Here is an 18,510-nt window from a genome sequence, read left to right as displayed (position 1 = left end):
TTCTCTCTCTCCTCCCCCTGCCTTCCCCACCCCACTGCTTCCTGGGCTGTCTCCTTGTGCAGCCGCAGTCCCCTCTAGCTCCTTGTCTGATTCACTGTCCACCCCACTCTCCCAACTAACTGGCTCCCATTCCTCCTCTCCATTTCCCTTACAGACTCCCAGTTCCAGTCTCCCCCTTCAATTCCCAGTCACCGTTTCTCTTCTCTCCTCCACTTCAGTTCCAGTCTCACCAGACTTCTCATCCTGATCTACTCCTTTCCCCAGGTCCATCTTTCGTGCTGTCTGCACTCGAAGCAGACAGCTTCCTCCTCCATACTGCCTGGACACCAGCAGGGGGTCACTGAGAGTACGGAAGAGATAGGCTCCCTGCTTTTAGTTCTGGTGCCAGCTCCCACCACAAAAGAGAGCAACTGGGAGCTGCCATTACAGGGGAAATCTTTCTGAGCCCCTGTAGACATGGGTGGAGCATGCTCAGTCACTCTGTGGAGATGGCGCTCGCATAGGTCACACGTAGGAGCTGTGAGGGGATGGAGCATCTTGAGTTGTGCTGCATGAATGGTGCATGCGCAGTCTGGTCAGCAATAAGAGCTGAAAGGCTCAAGCGTGAGGACAGAATCCTGGAAGTTTTTAGTTGCTAAGATCTAGCAAGTCTCTACTGCAGATGTAGGTATGCTGCCTGCCAGGGGCCTGTATCCAAGATGCTACAGAGGGATTGTTAATGAACATCTGGCCCTCTGCTTACTACCCATGCTACTCATCCATGTGGGCACTAATGATACTGCAAGATATGACCCTCCGCAGATCAGAAGTGACAACAGGGCTCTGGGAGTAAGGGTGAAGGAGTTGGGAGTGTGGGTGGTGTTCTCTTCGATCCTTCTGGTCAAGGGTAGAGGCCCAGGCAGAGACAGAGGCATCCTGGAGGTGAATGCCTGGCTGCAAGAACGGTGTTGCCTGGAGGCCTGTGGCTTCCTTGACCATGGGATGCTGTTCCAGGAAGAAGGACTGCTAAGCAGAGATGGGGTCCACCTATCGAGGAAGAGTATATTTGGATACAGACTGGCTAACCTACTGAGGAGGGCTTTAAACTAGGTTAGAAGGGGGCAGGTGACCAAAGCCCACAGGTAAATCGAAAACATGGAGACCTAAGAGAAGGGTCGGAATTTGTGGGGAGCTTGGGCTGTTATAGCAGGGATAAAGGAGAGACAAGACAGAACTGGTGGTGGGGGGAATCAAATCAGTATCTTAGATGTCTCTATACTACTGCGAGAAGTATAGGGAATAAGCAAGAAGAACTCAAAATGCTAGTAAATAAACACAACTATGACATAGTTGGCAACACAGTATGACTTGGTGGGATAATACGCATGACTGGAATATTGGTATAGAAGTATACAGCTTGCTCAGGAAGGACAGGCAGGGGAAAAAAGGGAGGAGGTGTTGCCTTATATATTAAAAATGTATGCACTTGGACTGAGATTGAGATGGAAATAGGAGACAGACTTGTTGAAAGTCGCTGGGGAAGATAAAAGAGGTAAAAAAACAAGGGTGATGTCATGGTAGAGTCTACTATAGGCCACTTAATCAGGAAGAAGACGTGAATGAGGCTTTTTTTAAACAACTAACAAAATCGTCCAAAGTAGGACTTGATGGTGATGGGGGACTTCAGCTACTCAGACATCCATTGGGAAAATAACACAGCAGGGCACAGATTATCCAGCAAGTTCTTGGAATGTATTGGAGACTATTTTTATTTCAGAAGGTGGAGAAAGCTACTAGGGAAGATTCTGTTCTAGATTTGATTTTGACAAATAGGGAAGAACTGCTTGACATTTTGAAAGTGGAAGGCAGCTTGGGTGAAAGTGATCATGAAATGGTAGAGTTCATGAATCTAAGGAATGGTAGGAGGGAGAACAGCAACTAAAGACAATGAAGGTAGATGTTAGCAAACTCAGGGAGTTGGTAGGTAAGATCGCATGGGAAGCAAGTTTAAGGGGAAAAACAATTGAAGACAGTTGGCAGTTTTTCAAAGAGACATTATTAAGGGCACAAGAGCAAACTATCCCACTGCATAGGAAAGATAGAAAGTATGGCAAGAGACCACTCTGGCTTAATCAGAAGATCTTCAATTATTAAAAAAAAAAAAAGTCCTACAAAAAGTGGAAATTACAAAGGATGAATATAAACAAATCACACAAGTATGTAGGGACAAAATTTGAAAGGCCAAGGCACAAAATGAGATCAAACTAGCTTGAGACATAAAGGGTAACAAGTAAACATTCTACAAATACATTAGAAGCAAGAGGAAGACCAAGGAGAGGGTAGGCCAGTTACTCAATGAAGGGGGAAAAACAGAAAAATGTTGAAATAGCAGAGGTGCTTAATGACTTCATTTCGATTTTCACCAAGGTTGGTGGTGATTCTACGTCTAACATAGTGAATGCCAGTGAAAATGAGGTACTATCAGAGGGTAAAATAGGGAAAGAACAAGTTAAAAATTACTTAAGACAAATTAGATGTCTTCAAGTCACCAGAGCCTCGTGAAATGCATCCTAGAATATTCAAGGAGCTGACTGAGGCGATATCTGAGCCATTAGCGATTATCTTTGAAAAGTCAGTCATGGAAGACAGGGGAGATTCCAGAAGACTAAACAACCCAGGGAATTACAGACCAGTGAGCTTAACTTCTGTACCCGGAAAGATAATGGCACAAATAACTAATCAGTCAATTTGCAAACATCTAGAAGATAATAAGGTGATAAGTAACAGTCAGCATGGATTTGTAAAGAACAAATCATGTCAAACCAACCTGATAGCTTTCTTTGACAGGGTAACAAGCCTTGTGGATAGGGGGGAAGTGGTAGACATAGTATATCTTGTCTTTAGTAAAGCTTTTGATACTGTCTCGCAAGACCGTCTCATAAACAAACTAGGGAAATGCAACCTAGATGGAGCTACTATAAAGTGGGTGCAAAACTGGTTGGAAAACCCTTCCCAGAGAGTAGTTACCAGTGGTTCACAGTTATGCTGGAAGGGCATATTGAGTGGGGTCGTGAAAGAATTAGTCCTTGGTCCGGTTCTGTTCAATATCTTCATTGATGATTTAGATAATGGCAGAGAGTACACTTATAAAGTTTGCGGATGATACCAAGCTGGGAGAGGTTGCAAGTGCTTTGGAGGATAGGATTAAAATTCAAAATGATCTGGACAAACTGGAGAAATGGTCTGAAGTAAATAGGATGAAATTCAATAAGGACAAATGCAAAGTACTCCACTTACAAAGGAACCACCAGTTGCACACATACAAAATGGGAAATGATTGCCTAGGAAAGAGTTCTGCAGAAAGGGATCTGGGTGTCATAGTTGACCACAAGCTAAATATGAGTCAACAACGTAACACTGTTGCAGGAGTGTTGTAAGCAAGACATGAGAAGTAATCCTTCCGCTCTACTCTGCACTGATTAGGCCTCAACTGGAGTACTGTGTCCAGTTCTGGGTGCCACATTTCGGATGCATCCGAAGAAGTGGGTATTCACCCATGAAAGCTCATGCTCCAATACATCTGTTAGTCTATAAGGTGTCGCAGGACTCTTTGCTGCTTTAACAGTTTTCAAGTATATAAAAGGTTGTTATGAGGAGGAGGGAGAAGAATTGTTCTTCTTAACCTCTGAGGATAGGACAAGATGCAATGGGCTTAAATTGAAGAAAGGGAGGCTTAGGTTGGACATTAGGAAAACTTCCGAATTGTCAAGGTGGTTAAGCACTGGAATAAATTGCCTACGGAGGTTATGGAATCTCCATCATTGGAAATTTTTAGGAGCAGGTTAGACAAACACCTGTCAGGGATGGTCGAGAACAATACTTAGACCTGCCATGAGTGCAGGAGCCTGGACTAGATGACCTCTCGAGGTCCCTTCCAGTTCTATGATTCTATATGTGAACAGGGATATTTCAAAGGCCTGTAACTTGGCCAATATGGGCAGATTACCACAGGAATAGCAAAAGGTACATCCCTAATGCAAAGGCCAATCCTCCCTGCCCATGGCCAAATTTCAAGTCCCTGCTCCAAGTAGGGGGAGCACTAGATCATTTTAAAGACATGGTTTCAGGAATTTAATATGGACAAAATAATGTATTTCCCCCTAGCTTTATTCTCTGAAACAGCTGAAATTTTCCCAAAAAAACACAGCCTGAGGCATCTGGTTTTCAACCGGAATGCTGGGTCAAGAAGGAACCCTGGCGGCTCCAGTCAGCACCGTAAAAAGTCTGATTGGTGGCACAGAGGGTGCCCGGGGCTAAGGCAGGCTCCCTGCCCGCCCTGGCTCCATGCGGTTCCCAGAAACGGCTGGCATAGGTGCATGGGCAGCCAGGGAGGCTCCACGCGCTGCCCCCGCCTCAAGCGCTGACTCTGCAGCTCCCATTGGCCACACCTCTGCCTAGGAGCCAGAGGATGTCGCTGCTTCCAGGAGCCACCACAGGTAAGTGCCACCCAGAGCCCACATCACACCCCCTCCTGCAACCCAAACTCCCTGCCCCAGCCCTGAACCCCCTCCTGCACCCAAACCCATCATCCCTGGCCCAACCCCAGAGTCCGTACCCCCAGCCGGAGCCCTCAACCCCTCCCACACCCAAACCCCCTGCCCCAGCCTGGTGAAAATGAGTGAGCGAGGGTGGGGGAGAGCACGTGATGGAGGGAGGGGAGTTGGAGTGAGTGGGAGCAGGGCCTCAGAGGAGGAGTGGAATAGGGGTGTTTCGTTTTCTGCAATCAGAAAGTTGGCAACCCTACCTGAAGTCAGGCATGGGAAGTCAAGCAACCCTAACAGGTTATGAGCCCTGCCGAGGATAAGGAGGAGTTCAGATCAGGCAACTCTGAATCCGAACCTGGGGGTGTTCTGTTCACAACTCTGCCAGTATTTGACTACCATCTTTAGCAAGCCGCTTAAGCAGTTTGTAGGTTGTGTCAAATTGAGATAGTCCTCACCATAAATACACACAAGTACTCAAACCCTGGATGCTATCCACACACAGAGTTAATGAGTCAGATTGATTCCAGCACATGGCAGCTGAGTCAGCAAGGGACTGACATGAGAATTACATTAATAAAATGAAAATATTTGCATTTTACTAAGGGCTGGTCAAATTACTGGAAAAATCAAATTTCAACAAAATATTAAAAATTACCTTTACAACAATGATGAATTCCCACTTCTGCTTCCATTTCTGACCAGATCTAAATTTGCAAATAATTTTTAGTCTGAATAAGCCAAAATGCTAGTGATTAGTGAATTTCTTGTTAGTGGAAAGACTCAGTGTTTCGTGTAATGGCTAGTCTGCCATCCTGGGGAGGTAGTTTCGTTTAGTGGTTAGAGCGCCAGACTATCTAGAATTCTGTTTTATTGCGACCTAGGGCAAATCACTTACCCTCATCTGTGCTTCAACGTCCCCTATTTCAAAAACTGGAATCTTATCAATCATCTCTCACAAGGTTCTCCTGAGAATTGTTATAAGCACTTTGAGATAAAAGGCTAAGTGTAAAATACTACAAAATCCCCATACTTTTCTATATTTGTTTCAGAGTACTGAAAACACTTGAACATGGGTAACCCGGTGTAGGCAAAGGTTATTTAATATATATAAATATGAAATTAAATTGAAACTGAATGTGCCAAAATCCCTTTTTAACTGACAAATTATGCCGAATGACAAGCATGAAGTTGTGAAACAGCACTTCACAGAGAGAATAAGTAAAGTGTGAGTGGCATAAAGCACAGTTGGAAGATTTGAATAGCTTTCCCATGTCATATACTATTTACCCTGTAAAATCACAATAGCCTCCGTGTAAATGTTAAACCCAATTTCCTTTTTTTAGTTCAACACAGGAAAACCCCCTGCCATGTGGCTTTAGCTTCCCACTGGAATGGTACATTTGCATTAAATTAACAGTTTGCTCTTTTAAATAACAGAACACTCTTCTCCCCATTTTTAATTTTAGACTTGAGATTGGGATGAATTAGAGCAAGACACTAGGGGAGAAAAGGAGGGTTGGTGTATTTTAAAAGGAACTTTCTTCAGGAATTAAATTTATTTGGGCATAAGCTTTTGTGGACTAAAACCCACTTCATCAGATGCATGGAGTGGAAAATACAGTAGGAAGATATATATATATTTATAGATATATATATAGATATAGATATATATATAGCAGTACATGAAAAGATGGAAGCTGCCTTATCCAGTGGGGGGTCGAGACAAATCAATTAAAGTGGGCTAGTTTCAAGGTGTGAGTAACAGTAGGGGGAAATTAGCATGGGGAAATTCTGCATAACTGGAATTAATTTGCAAACTGGACACCATCAAATTAGGCCTGAATAAAGACTGGGAGTGGATGGGTCACTACAAGAACTAAAAAAACCTGAATTTCCCCATGCTAATTACTCACATCTTCTTGTTAACTGTTTGAAATGAGCCACCCTGATTACCACTACAAAAGTGATTTTTCATCCTGTTGATAATAGCTCACTTTAATTGAATTGTCTTGACCCCCCACTGGGTAAGGCAACTCCCATCTTTTCATATACTGTTATATAAATCTTCCTATTGAATTTTCCACTCCATGCATCCGATGAAGTGGGTTTTAGCCCACAAAAGCTTATGCCCAAATAAATCTGTCAGTCTCTAAGGTGCCACAAGGACTCCTCGTTGTTTTTGCTGATACAGACTAACACAGCTACCAATCTGAAACCCCTTCAGGAATTGTGAGCCAAGGCAGCACTTCACACAGAAAGTGACTCTCTCAGAGTAGCATTCTTTGTGTCATTGCTAAGTGACATGACCACAAAGAAAACTGAGATTGAAGCTACTCTTCTCCTCTCTCCTAATTCCGTGATATGTGGCCTCTACAGCAATATCAACTATCCCCATTCACAGCAATATCAATACACTCAGTTTTAAATCCTCCTTTTATATCACCTCAGAACGTTGCATTGATGTTTTTAAAATCAAAAGGGGTTCTACATTTTAAGATCTAACATGTGATCCTGGGATGAAAATTATCATCATCATCATCTTGATGCCAGAGCTCCACCAAAGATGTGTGTGTCCTGGGATCCATCCTTGCTCCCCCAGTTCTCACAGCCACTCTGCAAAAGCTGCTCTTTGAACTTTCATCCCTGACATGTACTGTAGTGTTTTCTTTAGATCGGCAGGGAGAGTACATTCTGGCAAATGAGATATTCTTCTCAAGTTGTCAAACAAATATTCTCACCATTTAACTTCTGGGACTAAAAATCTGAATGAAAGGGGAAAAAAAATCAGCCACCCATAAGTAGACAAGATTAGTATTGACAGACATTTCCCTTATGATATTCTTCAAAACTAATACTGAATGAGCCATTTGGAATTAAACTGGTTTCTTCTTCACAGTGCTGCATGACAATGTGCCCAGGTGACTTTGAGGCAGCTTGCCAAGGAGATCTGGAAGTTCTGCACTGGTAGTAGAGTTATTCACAGTAACAGAGAGATGGACGCTACAGTTGACAGTAAAATGGGCTGGTGTTGTGTTAAATGCTAATAGTGGAAATGGAACATCTATCATTATAAGCAAGGTCTCGTGGTTTCTGCAATTTTGTCACTGCAGAATCCAGTGTTAAGTTTACGGCGCTGCAGAAACCTTCTACCTGCCATAGGTATGCTTCTTTCATTTGCATTTGTGGCATTTCTGCTGCATCTTTTTTATTACTATTTCAATTTTCCACTTCAAATTCCAACAGAGTCCTCATCCCAGACTCTAGGCATTCATTACAAATTATCAAAAATGCAGTCCAACAAAGAAACTCTGCATACCAACAGCCTCTCTCCACAAAGGAAGCTGTCCAGAAAACTGAAGTTTGCTCCATCTCAGCTCCCATAAAATCCTAATTCCACAGCAAGCATCCTTCTCCAGATCTGCCACCCCAGTAGGAGTACCTCCTTTTATTTTGTTTTTATATTTACATAGTTTTAACTTGAATCTTCTGTTTACCAACTGGTCTTCACTTTTATATCTTTCATATTTATTTTCAACTTGAATGTAAATGTTTAAAGCTTGCATGGTTTTATTTTTGCAATGGCTTTTTTGGTTTTTAGCTTTTACTTTATCTGGCTAACTGCAATTTATTATTGTTATTATTCAATACACTGGTTTTCCTCCCTTATTTTGCATGTCCCCCCCGAAAAAATAATTTTCCTTCGGCCTCATCAGCTTGCCTATTTGCATATAGACAAGCCCACAAGCCACACAGAAGGATGATATTTGGCTCCCAGCTTTTAAGATTTGTTGGCTTCTTCCAGTCTCTTCCCCACTGCAATTGTGTAATTTTTTTCCTGTGGAGTATGATACCTTTCCATGTTTTTCATTGCCTTTGCTAACACCCAGTAAGTGGACATCAAATTTGATCACTAGCATTAACCACAATCAGCTGCCCCAATATTAAATATGACAGTCTTTGCCCATGATGAGTGCTAACTTGTGTTTAGCATCATTTTAGCTAACATTCTAAAATTATATGATTTTCTAATGTAGACAAGCCCTCAAGGCGAATATGCTTGTTTTCTTCTTTGACTGCTTGCCAGTTTCACTGAGGAAATCCTGTAGCTCTGGATCAGGCATTAGGCAAGAGTCAGGTTGAGTTTAGCTAGCAACTAATGTCTTCTGCTACTTTTTGTTGTTCTTGAACAGCAGTTGGACTCTAAAGTCAAGAGAACGGGGTATCTGTGGACCTGAACAATTTGCAGAAGCCTTGCTCGTCTACATAAAATGAAAGAAGCACAGAAATATTTTTTATTAACTTACAACCTATGGCAAGCTTCTACAGCTCAAAAGGAGAGGGAATCCTGAACGCGTGCCTGCTGTGTGAGCAGACTTCCTGTTTCGGCAGCAACCTACACAACAAGTCAACTTGTTTAGAACAGGCATTTTCTTTAATCCCCACTACAGAAAGCAAACAGTGCATGGTGGAAAGCATGTACAGGGTACGGCCAGGACCAGGCAGTGCAAGTGGGAGCTCTGTAACAGTTTTGTCCACTCCTCCCTTACTTACACTTGGTAGGCCTGGACTTCAATGGAGCTACATCCTTTACACCTGCTGAGATCTGCCCCTAGATTTCAGTTCACCACACTTGCTTAGTAATACCACCCCCAAAAATCATGAGATTTTAAAAACCACCACCATTTTAGGTTCCCTTTGAGTGTCTTCTGAACCTTTGGGTGCAACTGATTTACATTTTAAAGCTTTTCAACACAACTATGAGGACCAAAAATTAAAACCACAAACAATAAAGCTGAGATTCTCATGAAATTATTTTGGCTCCAGGAGTTGGGGCTTAAATAAAAATACCAAATATTGCTGAACTTGCAGTAAAATCATGAGATTTGGTAATGTTGCTTTTTATCACCTTCAGTGGAATAAGGTAGTAAACACCTTGGTTCTCCAGGAGCAGAAAAATGTTTAAAATACTTTCCACATCCAGTAGGTGTCATTTTGACTTTATTTAAGGAAAAATGGGGAAAAAAACAGTAATATCCATAATACACAGAAGACAAGTTAGATAGCACTGCAAAAAAAAGGCTGAGTGTTTACTTGTCACCAGTCTGCTTTGCAGCTCTATAATTAGTAATTTTAATGCAGTTTGTCATTTGTATTATTGTTTAGCATCTTTATAATCAGCAGAGTTTGGGGTTATAAGTCACAAAAAGTGTACTATTACTAATATGAAAAACTAAAAAAAACCCACAAAAATCACTTTCAAATAAACCATAAATATGTGATGCACATTAGTGTAACAAAACCATTTTTGTAAACATTTTCTCCAACATAACATGTGCATAAGATAAAAATAAAACACTGCAGTCATACAGTTAGGGTTACTTTGACAAAGATACAGAAAGTATTACTTATTAAAGCTTAAAACTAAACCTAGGAGCTTTGTTTCTGCTCTTACAAAAGCACTGTTTAAAGAGTTCAACGCTCTAGATGTAGTGGTTTTGTAACACTGTTTTTACTTGTAGTTTGGCCACCTTGGGACTTCCGTGGAGGCAGAAGCTGCCATCCAGCAGTTCCAGTGAATGAGTTTCCCTCCGGAAGCATAGGAACTTCAAAAGCACATATCCTTAACCTGGGGAATCCCTGGAACATTCTCATGTACACAAATCATATTGATTTCCAAGGTAGTGTGTGAGGTGGGGACAAGAACTAAATCCATTTAACCACACAGCGCTGTAAGAATTAAAACCATGCAGAATGACATTGAATTGATCAGTGTCAGCTAATTATGCTACAGGGCCATCTTGTGATTACATCCATGTCTATGATTATGTCGGACTTCTGAGTCCCTTTAGTTCATAGTACAGAGAACTGATAGCTCTTCTGGCTGATTGTAACAGAGACTGAAGAAATGTGTCCCCACCCTTAACCTTCGGTGCTATCCAAAAGTCAAACAATTTAAAAAAATATTTCTAAGTACTCTTCTGCCAGCAAATGTAAGGCTTTCTTGATATGTGTGTGTGTGTGTGTGTGTGTACGTACACACCAGCTCCCTTTTAAACTGTTTCTGATGTTCAAAGGAGAACTTTCAGCAAAAACGCTGATTAGATTAGAAGAATTTACAGCAGTCAGGGTTGATGCCAAAAGAGGGGTTCGTCGAGCAAAACACTTGCCCAGTTGGTGCTGTTACTATTAAAGCAATCAAGTGACCAGTCACTTGAACAATCAATCTGTTTGACTCAAGAATGTTTAAAAAGCCCTACCTGTCATGCCATGAAAGTAAATTAAGCACAGCAGAAGACAAAGCCCGTGAAACACTGAGAGCCTGTTCACTGAATGAACAGCTTAAGGCAGCTGTCAACAAAGTACCCCACCAAAACAAAAAAAATAAAATAAAATAAAAATGGTTGAATCATGACACTGTGCATTATTACATCACCAACAGATTATTATACACTCAAGATTTCTCAAGTAATGAACATGTAGCCATTAAACAAATTATTACTCTGTGACATTTATTACAAATGTCAGAAACTTATTCATAAAATAAAACTGACTTTAAAAAAAAAGGGGGGGGGGAGCCAGAGCTGGGATCTTACACCTAAACACAAGTATATGCTGTTTTATGAATAAGCAGTATTAACTACATTCTTAAAATAGTTTTAGTGCATTGCATTCTTAGAAAAGAAAAACATCACCTCCCCAAAATGTTTCCTACAACATTTAACAGTTTATAGAACTAGACTAGTTATTGTTACCTGCCTGTTACTAAGCCCACATGTTAGAAGAGTGAAACCTCTGGTTTTAGGCTAAATTCATCAATCTTCCATTACTGATGAAGTTGCTAAAAATATTTGATTTCCAAACTTAGTAAGCAATTACATTAGTCGGTGTCTCATTGCCATAAGGCTATTTCAACCATCTCAATGGACTACTCTCCTTTTCTGCTGAAACTTGCTACAGAATAACAGTCAAACCTTTCATCTGGTAGTTTTGGTATTAAGTTTAAATTAGACATTAATGGTTTTTCCTCTAAAAACGTATAAACTAAACCACCTCTTCTATGCATTAAAAACAATGAGGTAGGCACAAAAAAATAAACATATGTTGTTTGGAATTTTTTTTTTCCATTCTGCAAGTGCAGACTGTGGTAAAACTGTTGTTGCACTTCTAGGTTTAAACAAAAATTAAACCTTTAACTGAGGCAGTGCTAATACTGTGACATCACCAAGTTCTGTCCTAACACAGAATCATTATAGAAAATGAACAAACTTTTTATCATCTGCACGTTTCAGGCAAAACCTGGTACACAGAAAAATGACTAAGCTCTTGGCCAGGCCAAAATAAAACCAACCAAACAAAACCAAGAATTCCACCCCCCGCCCTCCCACCCTGTCCCCAAAAAAGAAGTTATCCTAGCCACTGTGTCGTTCACATTTTATAAATATTAACTTCTTAAAACCTGCACCTTCCTCTTTGTCCACATATTGTCACATTACAAAAAAGAAATGTCAATTAAATACATTGTTAACATTACTAGATTAGATCTGCCCTCTGCTTCAGCAAGACTGACTCTCACCACCACTTGTCACCTTCTCTTGCCTGCCTCCTGCCAAATCAACAACATGTTCATGATGAGCCTCTCTCTTTTCACACTAACAAACGGAGTCATTCAAAGCCTAGGTATTCTGGAGCTGAACGGGGGGACGGGGAAAAGACCTGATGCTTTCTAGTGTGATCCCAAATCTCAAAGACTTATAGCACCTGATGGTAATATCTTTACAGCACCAGCTGCATTGCAGCCTCAGTTTAAAAACAAAAAGAAACCTAACACTAGTGATGCCCGCACACACATTCAGATGGAGTGCTTGCATCAGTGCAGGTCTGTACTCCAGTTACTAATAATTCCAAGTTATGAGAATCTTGAAGACTCTGGATGTCAGCAATCCCTTGTCAAATCACATGGCTTCTACCAGCTCAGAAGAGAAGTCCTGCCTAGGGTCATGAAATAAACTTGACTGCTTCCACCAGACCGTACAGAAGCAAAGAAAACCTGTGAAGAAAGAGACAAAAACTATTTACAATGGTAGCCAAGCGTTCAGATTATCTGCTTGCTCACCAAAGTCTGATGAGTAAGACAGACAGCAGAGATTTGTGTTAAGCTTTAATGTTCAAGATATTTATAAGGCAATTAAAGAACATGGCGTAACTGAAGGCAAGAAATTGCAACTACCTTGTCATTCCGCTCACATAAGAACTTGAGTCTTTGTGCCCTTTTGTGCATGAACACGCCGTCCAAGTGCCCAGTTTCCACTGATCGTATCTCAATAGCCTTTTCTCCCCAGCCCATAATCTGATTGGATCGAATGTATGCTATAGAAACAAAACAAAAACCCACCACGTATTAAAGAACAACATACAGCAATTGTAAAACCCTCTCTCTTAAAGGTGGCCTGCAAAGAAAAAAAATTACCTTTTTATTTAAAAAAAAAAATTTCTTTATGATGCATAAGGCGAGAACAGTTTAATTTTTTTTAAGGGGGGGAGGGATTGGTTGTTTTTTTTGTTTGTTTGTTTGTTTTTACCAAAAGTATCCTTTTTGCTGGAGTATTCATTGGAAGGCTAAAGTGAAAATGGGAGCTTTCACAACTCTCAATTAAATGGTTTGAGCGTTCAGTTTTACACAGAGCTTTTCTCCTAAGTGTTGCCAGCAGATAGGGTTAATTAGATGTAGGCAATAATGAAAAAACAGAACTCGAGATTTAAATGGAGTAAAATCCTTTCCCGTCTTAACTACCCAGGTTTCAGTTATGTCTCTTGTGGTGTTATAAATCCACTAATTATAATTCTCCTCCAAGGAGTCCGCCAGCAAAAACAGAAATTGATACAAGGGGGAAAATTGCTCATGTAAAAAAACAAAAGTCTTTTACAGTTGGCATATTTTTTAAAAAGTTTCTTCCATTCTGAAAAATTCTACTAGTTTGAAAGATATTCTCTGTATTTTATATAGGACCACGATATAGTAAAAGCTTTGTTATCCGGCATGTTGGGGGAGTGAGTGCGTGAGTGTGTGTATGTGTGCACGCGTGCATGCACACACACCAGTAAATCAAAAATTCCGGTTAGCTAAGAGGGAGGGAGTTTGGGTGTGGGAGGGGGCTCAGGGCTGGGGGTTGGGGCAAGGGTAGGGGTGTGGGAGGGAGTTTGGGAATGGAAGCGGGCTCAGGGTAGGGAGTTGGGGTGTGGGAGGGGTTTCAGTATGCTGGATCCAAGCGGCACTCACCTCGGGTGGTTCCCTGCAAGCAGTGACATGTCTGGAGAGGCCCACCCAGGCGGCTCTGTGTGCTGCTTCTGCCCACAGGCACCGTCCCTGCAACTCCCATTGGCCACGGTCCCCGGCCAATGGGAGCTGCAGAGCTAGCTCTCGGGGTGGGGCGGGAGCAGCGCACAGAACCCCCATGGCCATTCCTCCACCAAGGAGCATTGACCACAGCCAATGGGAATTGTGGGGGGTGGCGCCTGCGGGCAGATGCAGTGCACAAAGCCGCCTGGCCGCGCCTCCCCAGACATATCGCTGCTTGCGGGGAGCCATCTGAGGTGAGCGCCACCTGGATCCAGCACCCTGAAACCCCTCCTGTGCCCCAAACCCCTGCCCTGGGCCCCCTCCCGCATCCAAACTCCCTCACAGAGCCCACGCCCCACACCCGCTCCCGAAATGCCCATAGAGCTTTCCATTTTGTAAAGTGCCAGATAACACAACTTTTCCTGTAGCTTTCAAAGTGCGACTGTAGGTCTCCTTTCCATCATTATAAAAAAGCAAAACAAGACACTTTTTTCTTTGAATGTCACCTCTAATCTCCATTAGCTAAAGAGCTTGGTACCAGCAGAAGGAAAAGAATTCTTGTAGTTGTTCAGTAATTACTACAAGGATGCAGTAAAATCTCAAAAAGAAAAAGCTGCCATTATAAAAAGGTATAGTCAACAGATAATCCAGGTGTTATTCTGATGAGCTCTAACAAAGATAAATGGAGGTTACTTACTGTAACTGGAGGTTCTTTGAGATGCGTAGTCCCTATCTGTATTCCACACATGGGTACGCTTGTGTGTCATACGCCTGAGTCCGGAAATTCTTCAAAGCTGTGTCCATTGACCCACAAACGTACAGTAGTGCCCCTTGCACCCCCATCCAAGGGCATAAAAGGCAGTGCGGGTTGACACCTCTCCAGTTCTTCTTTCCACAACCCAACTGGATCCCAAGCAGAAGGGATGGAGGGCAGGTAGTGGAATACAGATAGGGACCACACATCTCAAAGAACCTCCAGTTACAGTAAAGTAACCTCCATTTCTTCTTCGAGTGATGGTCCCTGGGTGTCACATGGGTAACTGGCAAACAGTGTTCAAACTAGGGGAGGGTGCGAGGACGGTGGCAGCAGAGATGCTTGTAGTACTGCCATTCCTACAGCTGCATCTGCAGTCGCTGCTTGTACTAGAGCGTACCACCTCGAGAACACGTGGACAGAACTCCAAGTTGCTGCTCTGCAATGTCCTGCAGTGGAACGTACCATAAGGATGCTGAGGAAGCAGCTTGTGCTCATAGGGCGTGAGCTGTTATACCCCCAGGAGGGGAAATTTTTGCTATTTTGTATCATTCTAAGATGCATCCCGAAACCCACTTGGAAATCCTCTGAGAGCATATGGCTTGTCCACACGATCTTTCTGCTATGGCCGTGATTTTTAACCTGTGGTCTGTAGACCCCTGGGGGTCTGCAGACTATGTCTAAGATTTCCAAAGGGACCTGCACCTCCATTCAACATTTTTTAGGGGTCCGCAAATGAAAAAAGGTTGAAAACCACTGTGCTATGGCAATAAAGAATACTGGAGAACTTCTAATGGGTTTGGTTCTCTGCTGGTAGAATGCCTGGGCATGCCTGACATCAAGTGAGTGAAGTCTCTTATCTTCAGAAGAAGCATGGGGTTTGGGGAAAAATAAAGGTAACTATTGACTGACTGATGTGAAACTCAGAAACAATCTTGGGAAGAAATTTTGGGCATAACCTAAAGGAAACCTTCCCTTTGTGAAACACTGTATAGGGAGGGTCTGCCAAAATGGCTCCTAGTTCAATGACTCTTCTGGCTGAAGTGATGGCCACTAAGAAGGTCATGGCACATGTTGCCATAGGTTCAAAGGGCAGACCTGTGAGTGTCAACAGGACAAAGTTAAGGTCCCATTGAAGCACAAGTTTAAAGACCAGTGGGAAGGTTCTGATCAAGCCCTTCATAAATTGCACAGTCGCCGGGTGAGTAAAGACAGAGGGAGGAAGGGTTAGGCCTGCAGTCTTAAAGGAGAGGAGATAGCCTAGGCTAACTGGGGTGCTCGCAGTATCTAGTGAATGTTGGCAGAGGCGTGCCCAGGCCAAATAGCCCTTCCATTTAGCTAGGTAGGAGGCTCTAGTACAGGGGTGGGCAAACTTTTTGGCCTGAGGGCCGCATCGGGTTTTGTAAATTGTATGGAGGGCCGGTTAGGGGAGGGGGTCGTGGACTGGCCCCCACCTCCTATCTGCCCCCCCCCAGACTCCTGCCCCATCCAACCCCCCTGTTCCCTGACGGCCCCTCTGGGACCCCTGCCCCATCCACACACACCTGCTCCCTGTCCCCTGGCTGCCCCCGGACCCCCGCCGCCCCATCCAACCCCTCCTCTCATTCCTGATGGCCCCCCTGGGACCCCTACCCCATCCAACCACCCCTCCTCCCTGTCCCCTGACTGCCCCCAGAACCCCTGTCCCTGACTGCCCCCTGCTGCCCCATCCAACTCCCCGTCCTTCCTGACTGCCCCTCTGGTACCCCTGCCCCCATTCAACCCCATTTCCCCCCTGACCCCTATCCACACCCTCGCCCCCGACCACTACCCCGAACACCCCTGCCCTCTATCCAACCCCCCTGATCCCTGCCCCCTTACCGCGCTGCCTGGAGCACCGGTGGCTGGCGGCGCTACAGCCGCGCCACCTGGCTGGAGCCCGGCCATGCTGCCCCCGTCACCACCACCACACAGCACAGAGACTGGGCTCTGCAGCTGCGCCGCCCCAGGAGCTCACAGTCCTGCTGCCCAGCGAACCGAGTGAGCTGAGGCTGCGGGGGAGGGAGGACACCAGGGGAGGGGCCGGGGGCTAGCCTCCCAGGCCAGGTCCTCAGGGGCCGGGCAGGACGGTCCCGCGGGCCGGATGTGGCCTGCGGGCCATTGTTTGCTCACCCCTGCTCTAATAGGATCCTTTCTACTTGGGTTAAGGATTTCCTGAACGGGGGCAGAGCATGACTGTTCTATTTCTGATGCCTATCTAAATACCAGGCCATGAGGTGGAGTGAGTTCAGGTTGAGGTGCTTGATTTTCCCCCCGTGTCCTGGGTTAGGAAATCCAGAAATGGGCAGATCCTGATAGGCATATGTACAGACATCGTTACAAGTTCCGTGAACCAGAACTGTCTGGCCAGGAGGGTGCTAGGAGGATGATGGTGGCTCTGTCGCGATGGCTCTTCCCTATGACCTTCAGCAGTAGCGGGATGGGCGGAAAGGCATATCTGAGGCAATCTGTCCAGGAGAGCATCGCCCTTGGAATCACGAACCATGGCCTCCCTGGAACAATACAGGGGAAGTTTTCTGTTTGTCCGGGAGGTAAATACTTTGTCCCATAATGGAGTACTCCATTGCATAAATATCTTGGTTAGACTGTGTCGTGGATCTCCCATTAGTGGTCTGCAGAGAAACTGCTTAAGTTTGTCAGCTAGGGAGTGGTGAACACCTGGGAAGTATGCAGCTTGTATTGTGACGTGGTTTCTGATGCACCAGTTCCAACATCTGTCTGCTTCTAGGCAGAAATGAGATCTCTCTCCTCCCTGTTTGTTTACATACAACACCATGGTGATATTGCTTGGCATTATCTATACATGGAACAAGCATATGAGGGGAAGGAAGTCCTTGCATGCAAGGTGGACCAGCCTCAGTTCCAGTAAATTTATATGCAGACTGATCCCTTGTGGAGTCCAAGTAACCTGAACAGTGTGGCAGTCCAGATGAGCGCCCCACCCTATAAGAGAGGTCTCTGTCAAAATGGTGGCTCTTGGTATGGGACGGCTGAAAGGAGTTCCCACCATGACTTTGGTTGGTTTGACCATCAAGCGAGGGAGGGCGAGAACAGTCACCTTGGAGTTGATGCAGACCCTGTTTAGCCAGTAAGTCAAGCTTGCAGACTCCGCATGTGGAATCTGGGGAACAGCATCACATAGATACATGTGGCCCAACAGCGAGAGACACTGGTGCACAGTAGTACGCTGTTTGCGGGTGAGGCGGTAAATCAGGTTGTTCATCATGTGAAATCTGCCTGCGAGGAAGAATGCTCTCGCAGAGACTGAGTCCAGTAGTGCTCCGATAAAGTTTATGGTCCTTGTGGGTGACAAACCAGATCTAACAAGATGTTGTTCAAGAGATCCTGTGATTGACATGACTTCCTGATAAGATCGGCCTGCCAGGAATCAGTTGTCCAGATATGGGAACACTGAATAGCCCTGGTGCCTCATCTGGGCTACTATCACATAGAAAACTTTCATGAATATCCTGGGTGCAGTAGTGAGTCCAAAGGACTGAGGACCTGAAACGGATACTGTTCTTCTCCCACCATGAAACGCAGGAAATTCTTGCGGGATGGGTGAATGTCCATGTGGTAATATGCCTCCTTCATGTGAAGAGCTGCAAAGTACATCCCTTCCTGAAGGGAGGGGCTTCTGGATGCCGGAGTAATCATCCTGAATTTCAACTTTCGGATAATGATGTTTAGTTGCTGAAGATCCATGGTAGGTTTCCACTCCCACCCTCTTTCCTGGGGATTAGGAAATATGGGGAGGTAGAACCCTCTCCCTTGGTACTGAGGTAGGACATGTATCGTCCCCTTGTATAAAAGGGATTCCGCCTTATGATGAAGAATCAATTGGAGAGAGCTGTCCC

At 44.1% G+C, this 18,510-nt stretch overlaps 1 protein-coding gene across 4 annotated transcripts in view; it reads right to left on the bottom strand.

Annotated features, from left to right (window-relative positions):
* Nucleotides 1-9,504: 9,504 nt before the first annotated feature.
* The window catches only part of MAP4K4 (mitogen-activated protein kinase kinase kinase kinase 4), a 249,797-nt gene continuing 240,791 nt past the window's right edge, over nt 9,505-18,510 (bottom strand). For all 4 annotated transcript variants that reach the window (XM_008172102.4, XM_008172104.4, XM_042861149.2 and 1 more), the window contains 2 exons: nt 12,751-12,890; nt 9,505-12,570 (listed from right to left, as the gene is read on the bottom strand). In XM_008172102.4, coding sequence (XP_008170324.1) covers nt 12,487-12,570; nt 12,751-12,890 — 224 coding nt within the window. In that variant the 3' untranslated portion in view covers nt 9,505-12,486. The remainder of the gene's footprint in view (nt 12,571-12,750; nt 12,891-18,510) is intronic.

The sequence above is a fragment of the Chrysemys picta genome, chromosome 1, assembly GCF_011386835.1.
Source record: "Chrysemys picta bellii isolate R12L10 chromosome 1, ASM1138683v2, whole genome shotgun sequence".
In the NCBI taxonomy this organism is placed as follows: Eukaryota; Metazoa; Chordata; order Testudines; family Emydidae; genus Chrysemys; species Chrysemys picta.
This window is presented reverse-complemented; position numbering and strand designations above follow the sequence as displayed.